This window comes from Pteropus medius, unplaced genomic scaffold, assembly GCF_902729225.1.
Source record: "Pteropus medius unplaced genomic scaffold, Ma_sr-lr_union100, whole genome shotgun sequence".
Lineage (NCBI taxonomy): Eukaryota > Metazoa > Chordata > Mammalia > Chiroptera > Pteropodidae > Pteropus > Pteropus medius.
Window position 1 is genome coordinate 7,242,681 of NW_024353517.1, and position 12,635 is coordinate 7,255,315.

The following is a 12,635-nucleotide window of genomic DNA, read 5'->3' on the forward strand; positions in this document are numbered from 1 at the left end:
CAGAGAAATATTCAAACTATGAGGCTTCATAAAGAGGACACTTAACAATAGGAAGAATGTTTTTCATAGTACTCTTAGAACAAATGCAATAACAAATTTCATGGGTCTTTTTTTTTTTTTTTTTTTTTAAATCATCCTTAACATAGGCGCCAAAGTGCAATTCAGCTATAATAATTTGGGGGAAAGATGGGTGCCAAATCATATTACCCAGAGACTGGTGGTTTAATTACATTAGAGTAAATTATATAATGTCTAGAAGAATGGATAGGTTGTATATTCTTCAGGTATTTCATCAGGTGTATAATTTTATTTAAACATTAGATCTACATTATGGCTTTGTAGTGAAAAGTTTTGGCTCAAGAGTCAGTCCTAGGTCCAAATCCAAGTTCTTCCTTTACTTGCTTACTCGTGAGCAAAATACTTAACTTCTGCAAGCCAGGTAAAATGGTGGCCCCTCATTAGGGCTCTGTTAATACAATCCATTTACACAATCCTGTATATGTATGATTAATTTATCTTTTGTGAATTACCCTATTTACGTACATATATGCACATCAGAGTACTTGGTTATTTCTGGATAGGGGAAAATTTAGAGGTATAATTATGGAAAGGGGCTCTGTCATGTTTTATTTTATATACAAAAGTACTTACAGTATTTAAATTTTACATAAAAACACTACAGCTATACATTTTTCATACTAAAAATGCAATTATAAAAAATAAATTGAGTAGGTTAGATCAGAAAAAAGTCTGATGTTTGAAAATAAATTTAAACAGACCTAATAATAGAGTCCATAAACACCTTCTTGTGGAGGCAAAAGATTTGAGATATTGTGTCTATCTTTAATAGTTACTTATTTTATACTATCTCCCAACAAAGTCAGCTACTTTTTGGCCTTCCCTGTGTTTATTTTCTGCTAATTTGTATTTTATTTGAAGTGGTTTCTTGTTTTCACTCAAAAACAGTGGTATTAAATAACAACAAATGTAACAGAAACTTACATACAAAATGATGTAGCCAGAAATGGTTGTACCTAAGTACTAGTTGAAGTCCTGCAATTCATTTGATACTATCCCTTTGTGGGTCTCAGTTTCTTCACCTGAAAAGGAGACCAGTAGTCTCAGTGACTCTAAAGTCAGCTTATAAAGTTTTTCAATAGCATATTTTTCTGTCATGTTGATTCGAGTGTTACATTCAACATTTACAAACCTTTCCAATTATGAATTTGTTTATTCTATTATTCTGAGTCAAAGGCAGAAGATGAAGGAGCAAGATGAGGTAGCCATGAGATCCAAAGTTAGGTAAGCACACCAATGATCAAATAGTCTTATTACGTCAGTCTTATTATTGACAGGCAGAGAAAAAAGCAAGTCCAGAATTAATGCAAAACAAACAAACAAACAAACAACAACAACAAAAGAACCAGCAATGAACAGCAATGTAAAAGCTGAAAGAATGGCATAATCCTAACAAGCAATTTATAAATGATAAGATGATTTACCAGAAACAGGTGAATGAGTCCAGAGCCAAGAAAATCATCCCATCTACTATGGCATCTTAATCTGGAGGCATTTCACAGAGACCCTGATCTTGAGGGTTACAGGCAATGACAACTGAGAATAGCTAGCTGGTAAATGAGAGCTACACCCAGAAGACAGTGCTTGGCAGACATGCCTTTCTGAAATTTAGACTAAGTCACATTGCATTACAGTTTCATTAATCGTGAGCAGCATTATTAATGGCACCTCCTTCTCATCTCCTGAATAGAATTCTGAGAACCATTAAAAACTACAGCATGAAAAGTAAAAAAATTAAGTCAATTATTCACATAATTTACAGTCCTGTGCTGCATAATGACTTTTTGGTAAACGATGGACTGCATATATGACAATCGTCCCATAAGATCATAATGGAGCTGAAAAATTCCTATAGCTTAGTGACCTTGTAGCCTTCATAATATTATAGTGCAAGACATGACTCACATGTTCGTAATGTTGTTATAAACAAACTGTGCTACCAGTCGTGTAGAAGTATAGCACATACAATTATGTGCAGTACATAATAGTTGATAATGATAAAAAATGACTACATTATTGGTTTAGGTACTTACTATGCTATACATTTTATTGTTATTTTAGAGTCTATTCTTTCTACTCACGAAAAAAAATTGCTGTACAACCATGCCATATTATGCCCGTAATGGCCTCATACATCTTGTGTTTACTTAGACTCTTGATCGTATCATTTTTTTCTTACGCTTGATTTAATCTAATATTGTTTTGTACAGTAACATGCTATACAGGCTTGTAGCCTAGGAGCAATAGGCTGTACCATATAGCCTAGGAGTGTAGGCTATGCCATCTAGGTTTATGAAAATGCACTCTATGATGTTTTCACAATGAAGAATCACCTAACAATGCGTTTTTCAGAATGTATCCCAGTCGTTAAATAGCACATGCCTATTTATCAAAAGCACTTTGAAATTTACACATAACACAGGTTAGAAATTTGGTTAGTTTGCTGTTATTTGAAAATGAATTATCCAGAAAGCTGCCTCCTATCACTCGTGTGACTTATAAGCATGGATGAACCATAGATGATATTGTGATTCTTTTTGAATTTAAACCTTGAAACCTCAAGGGTGGAGAATGTATTGAGCAAAAATCTTCAGAAATCAAATAGGTCTCTTATTTATTAACAAAGCTAATCATAATGATATGAGACATAACTTGTAAAATTCTTAATCTTTTAGCAGGAAATGAAACGGGACATCTCTTGCTGAGTTCTTAATCTTTTTAGTAAACCTAGTTGAATTTTCTTTTCTCCTTTCTTTGAGAGAAAGGTCCTCTCCTTCAAATTCTGATAATTGCCCCCAAACTGGTGACTCAGACACTCTGACTATTGATAAGGGTCATGGGCCCATTGTTAGCAGAAATGGCGATAGGCCAGACAGGGCCCATAGAGTCAGAGAGGGGAGGGGATTTTAGGCCAAAGGCCTTTTTTACTCTTTAAGGAATATGTCAGTCAAGCCTGTTTCCCATTATTCTCTTAATAGGCAAATCAATAATAGAAATAAATAGATATATGATTTAAATAACAAGTTTGTATCTTCTTTTCCTTGTCTAGGGACTGAGGCAGCACTTCTTCAGGAAACCCAAGATTCTGCCCTGACTAAGGCAGAAAGGGAAAGAGCTCCATGAAACCCCAGTAGGCAAGGGCAATGGCCCTTCTCAGCAGGAAGCAGATACAGAAGAGAACTCCCCGTCCCTCAAAATCTATACTAATAATAAGGGGGTTCATGGCTGTTAGAAAAGAGTTAGGTAGGAAAGTTAGTTATGGGGTTTTGGGTCTGCCTGCAGACACTGAGGACATCCTCTCCTAGAAGGGGTACACCCTAGTACACCCACAATTAAGCAAGCCAGAGGCATTTTGGGGCTAACAGTAACTTACAGAAAGAAATAAGTGAGTAGGAAATTGTGTACTAGTTTCGGCCAGTCACTCGCACCTGTGCAATAAGACCTCAATGATCTTTAATTTACCTGAGCCTCATTATAATATGACCATCATTATAATATGATGCATATGCCCAGAAGTTCATTAAAATCATTATAACGGACTGAATTCTTGGAACCAACATGCACAGAAAGCAAATGATGAATACTGAGTCTTGTCAATCTTAGTTGTCAATCAAGGAAGCCCACTCCTCTATGAAAAGTAACTATTCACAGCAAATTGGGTTAAAAACCCCAAAGGCTTTGTTACCAGGACTTTGAATCATGCTTCTCTTGCTTAGGCCTGCTTCCAAGTCTGGAAGTATACTTTCTCTTTTAATAAAGCTTTTCTTTTTTGTTGTATTTGGGTGTCTTGCTTGATTCTTTGTTCGAGACATCAAGAACCTGGACAACGCTCCGAGAGAGACCTCACTCTCCGGTAACAATAATAAAAGTTTATTTTTTCTGCTTTTAGAACAAATGATCTCTTTGCATTTAAAACAATTTACTTTTATTTTTCTTAAATGGTTATGATGAAACTCATTCGGGTCTTCTCAAATGACTTGAGCCTTTTTTATTCTTTGAATTTTGAAAATGCTAAATAAAAACATGGAGCCTCTTGCTACTTACATTTCAGTTTCTTCACATGGTAGATCCGAGAGCACCAACTGAAACACATGTTTAGAACAGTAAAATCCAAACATCTCATCAATCTAATCCTTTAATAAAAACAGCACAGAGAGACAATGTGGGTTTATATAATTTTGTTTGTTGGTTTGTTTGTCTGTTTGTTTAATTAAAAGCTCTGCAGCAGAGTCTATTGTTGGCGTACAGAATTTTAATTGAAAAAAGAAAAAAAAAAAATCTCTGGGTATATTTTCCAGCTCAGCAGTGACAAGAGATGAATTTTGTGAGCCAGATTCCTATCCTATTCAACACAATAGATGGATGTGAAAACACTTTTAGTTTTTTCTATAGGAAGATTTTGTTTGCTTATCTAAAGAGCTTTTTGTGCACCTTGCATTTTTTCTTTGTTTTCACATTTTAGCTAGAAAAAGGTTAATCGTTTGTATTATTTCTATACAAAGGAATCAATTTCCTTACATGAAAACAGAAGTCCACGTCATTAGCATTCATAGGTGTTAAACATATGCGTGAAGCACTCACTTAAATCTGCTCTAAGGCTAAAGTCGATTTAAGATCACATAACATTCCTGTTGACATTTCTCCTTTTATCAAAGAAGAGGGGAAAAGTAATAATCTGATGGCTTTGTTTTAAAAGCCTAAAACTTAAGCAATTTAAAACAATTATCTTACTTCTCTGTGTTTAGCCTTACAGGTTACAGTAACTCACGTCGCAGAGGAAAGAAAGTACTTTCTAGAGGTTTTGTTTGTTTTTACCTTGAGCTGAGACTTCTGTGTACAATGAAAAAATCTTTAAATGTCATTTATTTAGAGTCCTAAATATTGGTCGATGAGGTTACGGAAGTATTTATTTTCCTGGTCTATAACACAAAAATATAAAGCCAAGTATGTAGTTACAAAATTTAAAATCATACACATGGAAATTTTGTGTGAAATATGTCTTTTTCTTCCTCAACTCAAACACATCTTTTATTGGCACCTTATATTTACTCCACCATGTTTATGTGGGCAAAGAGACTTGAGAAGTTGTAGATGGAGTCATGAGTTGGCCATCAGAGAGAGAGGCAATAAACAATTTATAAGCACAGAACATGAGTTGCACTCTTTTGCTAGAATGCTGCAAATAGATTTGCACACTGAGAGGAAAATGAACATTCAAATTATGTCCATAAAAAAGTTCATTTATGAGTAGATAAAATCATTTGTGATCTAGTTTAACAGATAAACAAATAAAGCCAGCATTTCACTTTCAAGTCACTTCCTGATCTTCTGGTATGCTGTACCCTAGTAAGTACACAATATTATATTACCACCACCTCTCTGCCAGTGCATTAGCTCGCAGACTTTGGGTTATCAGGAAATGGGGAGCGAAGTCTTAATATATTTCAGACTTAAATCTTTCAGATGCATCACATTGAAGTAACATAGATACAGAGGTGTAAGTAAGTATTAGTCTGAGTGAGATTCTAGAAGACAGAAACCAAAATAAACTCTAAGATGGTTCTGTCTACATTATTCAGCATTGGAAAAAGATCAAATCTCAAGTGTGGTTGCAAGTAACAGTTAACAAACATGTCTTAAATTAATTCTGCCATAGTATTTTGCTATGTCAATAGTATTTTTGATTAAAAAATTACAACACAGCAAAGTTAGGCAAAGGATAAATGGCATCATATTACTTTCATGGCAATAGGACCAAATAAAAGAGAAATAAGACTAACGTCATGGACCATTTTGTTCTCTATATCTTTGACCAGTAGATATAAGTAGTCATAAGATTCTGGTAACCCTTTATCAAAGGAATTATTTTAAATGTACAGTTTGTCAAGCCCTTAAAAGCAAGGACTATAATGCTGGCCTGCGAAACCAGCTGGCTGCTTAAATATAGGAGTTAAGCTACCAAAAAAAAAACAAATCTATAACAAATCAGGTGTTTAGAGTACCTCCGAAAATCTTTTCCCCAAAAGAAATGGTTACCTGGAATAGTGGCAAACACAGGGGTCCTGTTTTGCAGATCACTGAAATGAAACTAAAAGGTCTGGATCTCGACATACTTAAAGGACAAGTTGCTTGGTCTGCTGTCTGTGTTTATTTCCCTCTTAGAACTTGTTAGCTTCCCTACAAATTATGCTTCCTAGCAGAGCACTCATTAATGATGGCTTCTTGTGACTGGTAAAGTGCATGCTGGGGGCAGGAATGTTGGGTGCATGCTCACAAGTACTGAGAGTTCAAGGAATTTCAGGTTAAGGTCAGAACCTTGGTACAGTTTGTCAAGTCCTTAAAAGCAAGGACTATACATGCTGACCTGAAAAACCAGCTGGCTGCTTAAATAACTTATGACATTCAAGTGCAAGTTTTATTTCAGGACATTTCTGGATTTTATATAGAATCTTGTACTTGAAACACTTATTTCATGTTCTTCCCTTTGTTGGTCTCTTTGCTATTCTTTTCCTATACATCATTTTCAGTGTCAGGTCTAATCCAACTTTGGGCATAATAAAGCTTTCCCTATGTCATATTGATCACACCCTACTTTTAAATAGGAGATATTTCAATATTTATTTTTAAGGAAACAGCTCCAACACAATCGCCAACAAAAAAGTCTGCAAAAATATCTAGGGAAATTCTGAAAAAGAATAATATAGAAGCACTAAACCACTGTGTATTAAGATACTATAAAAGTAAGAATTTTACAAAAAGTTGGGACTGATGTAATAAACAATAAAATAAATGTAACAGAATAGTATTCAGAATAGATTAAAATAAACAGAGATTTATTTTAGCTGCCATTTTAAACTAGCAAGGAATAGATATTATTTAGGGAATGATGAAGAACAGAATGGTTAGGCAGAAAAAATGTTACAATTGATTTTTAAGGTGCTTAACCACATTCATAATTAGATACATATAACTTACAATTATAATTACATTGGCAAGTTCAAAAAATTGATAATATAATAAGGAGAAATAGAAATGGGGAGACAAATCTTCTCACATATGGCTGGGGAAACTACAGCCTCTCTGGAAGGAAATTAGGCAATATCTAGTAACATAAAAACTGGATGTGTCCTTTTGTCAAGAATTCTCCTTCCAGGAATGCATCTTACAGATATTACTATAGATGGCACAAATAATTGCAAGCAATTATGTTCATCAAAGCATTGCTGGTAATAACAAAATATTGGAAACAGTAAATGTCCATTAGAATGAGACTGGTTAAATATAAATGATTTTATCCACACAACAGACTACTAGGTAGCTGTTTAAAAAGGTGAGGGCAGGTCACAGATGCTGTTACTAAAAGGCCTCCATGAGTTATCATTAATTAAAATAAATTATAGAATATTTTGTACCTCATGCTACATTTTATGCAATATATAGAAAGGGATAGCTATAGTGTTTTCTCTATATATAAAACTTATACATATATACTCATATATGCATAAAATGTCTCTGCTTGAAACTTAACAGTAATTGCCTCTGTACAATGAAAATGAAAGTCAGAGGAAACAAGAGTAGGAGGGAAATTTACTTTTCACTGTTAGTTTCTTGTATATTTGATTTTTAAAAAAATTCTTTATATGTCATCTACTCATATTATACATACATTTCTAAAAGCCAATTTTGAAGCCAATCATCTAGAATTCAGAACAAGCCTATTATAGTTCAAGCCCCAGTATAGTTCACCAAATCTAATTAGAATGATAATATATAAATCCACTTTCCATCAGATACATAGATTGCACTAGAAATAAATCAGCCATGTTAATTATCTAAACGATTGTTCTGAATTGGCCACTAAGGTATATGAATTAACTGAGCTGCATCTGGGTGCTTAGCAGACTGTGTGGTAGCTTTAGTCTGTTTAGTATGCAGCCACTGACACAGCCATGAATTTCAAAGCAGAGGAAGGGCTTGGTGCCAATGCCAATAGGAGATAAGTAAACCAAGCCTACAGTATTATTTGTCCCTAAGATACCCTCCATTTTGAGTGTCTCTGAAGCCTGTAATTAAACAGAATGAAAAATAGGCTTTTCACTGGTGAACTTATTTATTAGGCGGTCAGAAGCCTGACTTCCGTCAGTGGAGTCAATGATGTTAAGAATTCCTAGAAAGGGAAAGGAAGGTTGGATGACTAGAAAAGAGATGGAATGGAAACAAGGGCAGCATGTTTGGTTTAAAAGCTGGAACTATGGCCAAGCAGATACATATATTAAATATTCTTGTGAAAAAAATAATCCTATAGCACATGGCTGACTGGGAGTATGGCAGCTGATTGAAAGTGGAGTTTATAGTCACAATAATACTTCAAGCACCACTACTATATTTGGTGCTAAAATAAAAATTTATATTCATCACCACACTTCTCTTTCCAGATTGCTTTTTGTTTATTTACTTCCATGATTTTCTCGTTCCAGTCCCAAAGGCTAGCGTGGTTGACTCTGCCTAAGACAGTAGTTTCCCTGGTGTATTCCTTTCTCAGTATCATGACAGTTTGATGATCTTGGTAAAAGGAGTCTATAAATGTCCTTTTATCTGCATATTTTTAAAGCCTTTCTTTTGAGATAATTTTAGATCTACATGCAGTTTTGAGAAATAATACAGAGGTCTCGAATAGTCTTCACTGTTTTCTCCAATGGTAACATCCTGCCTCACTAATGTACAATATTAAACTAAGAATTCAACAGTGATACAATTCACCGTGAATGTGATTTTTGCAATTTATGTTTTATTGTTTAAAATTTGTGATTAATCCAATAATTTTATCCAATGAATGCTTATGTGTGTGACCTAAGGTAGTAAATTACTATTACTGGAACGTCAACCTGAAGATGGAACATGGTTATTCGTAACAATATGCTCTCTTATGTCACTAAGAATCTGGAGACTTTTGATGTTTGAATATAAGGGTGGAAGGAAGGAAAACTCTTGGAAAGAGTCAAGAAGAAGACATATGTTGTGATGATATATGAGATTACGCTTACAAGATTTACTGAGTACTTGGATGTTGGACCCTATAATCCTCATCTTCGTAACAAGAGAATGGTAGATACATGTTTAATGGTACAGTGTTGTTAATTTACCCAGCTTTTCTCCTATGCTAGGAGGAAATAAATCCTGTAGAAAAGGATGGAGATGAGGGGATATGAAAACTATCCTCTGGATTTAGAGTCTGGCAGAAGTCCAAATTCCCTGAAGCCCTAAAGTCATATTGATATTTGTCCTTAAAGGTCATGGCATACTGCTGTTCAAAAAAACCTAAGGACTAAAATTTAAGGGATTAAGTAAGAATAAATAGAAAGTATGAATAAAGTGGGCAATGCATCAAGAAAAGTCTAAAGAACAAGAAAGGAGACATACGCCACTCTTTTTTATGGAAATTAAAGTAACAGAGTTAGGCTCTAGAATCAGAAGGCCTGGGCTGAAGTCACCACTTTGCTACTAACTGAAAATATGGCAGTGAAATATTAATCTCTAAAAACTGTATTTTCATCAAAACAATGACAATAACACTGATTTATCTCCCTCACATAACTTTTTTTTTAAAAAAGATCAACTTGAAAACACCAACATAAAACCAGACAAGCCACAGATATAAGGAATTAATTACTAAAACATAATAAAACAAAATAAAGAATTCTAAAATCAGTGTAGGATTATGTAATGGAGACTTTAAATAAGCAGCATGTCTGGTTGTCTGGTTTCATCATTTGCTTCATCTTCCCAGTGAGGAGAAATATTAATTACCTTGCTAAACCAATGGTCAATTTTCAGTCTTTATTCTTATTTGACCTAATTGGAAGCATTTGACATGGGTACTCATGTCTTCCTCCTTTAAACACTTTCTTCACCTGGCTTCCAGAACAATATATTTCCTGATTTCCTTTTCACTTGATTGACTGGTTCTCTCCCACTTTTCTTTATCTTCTGAGACTTGACATGTTAGGGGCGCCCTAAGGCTGAGCCTCAGACCTCTTTCTTTTTCTACATACATTTACACTTTAGAAAATCTCACTCAGTCTTATAGATTATCATCCATAAATTGACACCACCTAAATGCATATCTCCAGTTGATCTCTTTCTCGAACTTGTGTAATCAACTGCCAACTCCATATCAGCATGCTATGTCTACTAGACTTTTGCAAATAAACTTGCCCCAAACCTAGCTTCTGAATTTCCCATCTCCCTACTACCCATTTATTCCCACAGATTGTAATATAGCAGTAAATTACTAGTCTTTTTTTTGTTTGTTTTCTCAGTCCAAAATGACTTGTAAACATTTTTGAGTTCTCTTTATACACCATCTGCAATAAATTAGTAAATCTTGTAGTCTCTACTTTTAAGATATATACAACCCTCACCACTTTTTATTATCCGCACCAGTGTCAGGGAGGAACAAACTTTTCTCTACCCTAAAGGTTCTTCTGGCTGGTCTAATCAAATAGACATGAGATTAGCAAAAAAAAAAAAAACAAAAAAACAAATTTAACACATGTATATGTATATGTGTATATGTATGTGTATGTGTATGTGTATGTATATGTATATGTATGTATGGGAATCCCACATATGTGAGAGTCAGAGACCCCACATACAAGAGAGATTCAGAGATAGAAAGGGGGATTGAGGTCCATAAGACAGCCTGAGCTAGAGATGAGCTAATGCACCTTGGGGGCTTCAAAAAGTCATTGCAGGATAGTTAAGAACAGATGTTTAGCAAACAGAAGTTTTCCCTGCCCAGTAGATGGATCAAAAGAAGTTGTCTCTAATAATAGTTTATTATGGGCAAGTTCTCTAATTTAAGGTCTTCTAGGTAGTTCAGGGAGGGGCAGAAGTTTCTCTTGAGCCTGCAGATAAAGTTGCCTTTAGCTCAAAGGAAATCTGCATACCACTGAGGCACCTGTGGGGTAGTTTGTTCTGAACTCCACACTAGCAACTTCTCACCTGAATTACTCACCAGTCTCCATCATCTGTCACCTGAATTATTTCAATAGCTTCCCAGCAGGACCTTCTGTTTTTACACTTGTCTGCCCACAATCCATCCTTAACATAGTAACTACAGCAGTACTCTCCTCTATAAGTTAGACCCTGTTACTCCTTTGCACAAAACTTATTTCCCTCAAAGTGAGAAAAGTAAGTCCTTGCAAAGGATTACAAAACTTCACAAAGCCTCACAAGGTCTGTTCTCTCTTTCTTTTCTAGTCTCATATTCTACTGGTATCCTCTTGACTCACTTTGTTCCAGGAACACTGGCCTCCTTGCTGTTCCTAGAATTCTCAAGCATTCTCCTACCTCAGGGCCTTTGCGTTTGCTCTTCCCTCTGTCTGAAAGGCACCTCTCTCCTTTACCCACATGGCTTACTCCCTTACCTTGAAAGTTCTTGGCTCAAATGCCACATTCTCAGTGAGACTTCCTCTGACCACCATGTTGGATGTTACAACAACCTCCTCTCCAGGCAACATTCTCTATCCTCTTTCTGTAATTTATGTTTTCCCAAGAATTTTGGAAAATACTTTTTGGCCACGTTATATTTATGACCTTGATTTATTGTTTTTCTCTCTCCTCTGGAATGAAAGCTTAACAAGGAAAGGAAATTTTACCTATTTTGTTCACTGTGTAACTCCAATGTCTAAAACAGTGCCTTTCACATCCTAAGCACTCAATAAATATTGTTGAACAGATAAACTAACTGATTGATTAAATAATGAGTGAATAAGCTGACTGGGAGACTGGCTAAAGAGCATCACAAATAGCTGGCTGGCTAGCGAGCAAGCTGCTTGCAGGAACTCAGGACCATTCTTCTATAGTGAAGGCAACTTCCAGATAGTGTGAAAGGGGAAACGAATAAGCACACATTTTAGGTAATTTTTGCTGGAATTTTGCTGACTAGGCTATTGTTACATGAATATAAGAAGGTGTCAATTAAAAAAATGTAGAGGAGAAAAGGGATCGGGATTGCTGCAAAGGCACAGTAGTTAGTTGAACCTAAGATCAGCTTGGGGAGATAGTGTTTCTACAGCTTTCGAATGGAAAAACTTGACATTGGTTTGTTCTACAGTCATTACTAGATTGTACCAGCAACTAAGAGGCCATGTCTTAAATGGACCATTAAATGTAGTCCTTTGCAGATTTAACACAAATTATATCACTCTGAAGAGTGCTTTGACATAACTTGGAGTTAAACATTTGCTATAAGTGCTACTGCTTATGGTAATAATTGACAAGCCATGCTTAGGTTAGATGCGAGTAAGAGTAGGAGTTGTTTTATTAACTGGTAACATTATTGAATTCCTGAAAACTGCAAATTCTGTTTGTGTTTTAAAAGCCACTGGATAGACATTGCAGTTGTTAAACAGCTGAGTTTATTCCTCTGTTAAATATAATGTGACAGATATTAAAATCTACTTCTTAATTCCTTTCACAAATTTTAGCAGAATATTTTTCTTGTCAAATATTAAAAGTTTAGAGTTCTAACTTCCAAATCTGGTTTTATAAAA

The 12,635-nt window shown here is 35.1% G+C and overlaps 1 protein-coding gene across 1 annotated transcript in view; it reads right to left on the minus strand.

The window, feature by feature from the left end:
• Nucleotides 1-6,189, minus strand: part of TMEM207 (transmembrane protein 207) — a 19,666-nt gene extending 13,477 nt beyond the window's left edge. Inside the window, exons 1-2 of the mRNA XM_039850575.1 lie at nt 6,115-6,189; nt 4,123-4,160 (exon numbers count right to left, since the gene is read on the minus strand). Coding sequence (XP_039706509.1) covers nt 4,123-4,160; nt 6,115-6,189 — 113 coding nt within the window. The remainder of the gene's footprint in view (nt 1-4,122; nt 4,161-6,114) is intronic.
• Nucleotides 6,190-12,635: the final 6,446 nt, after the last annotated feature.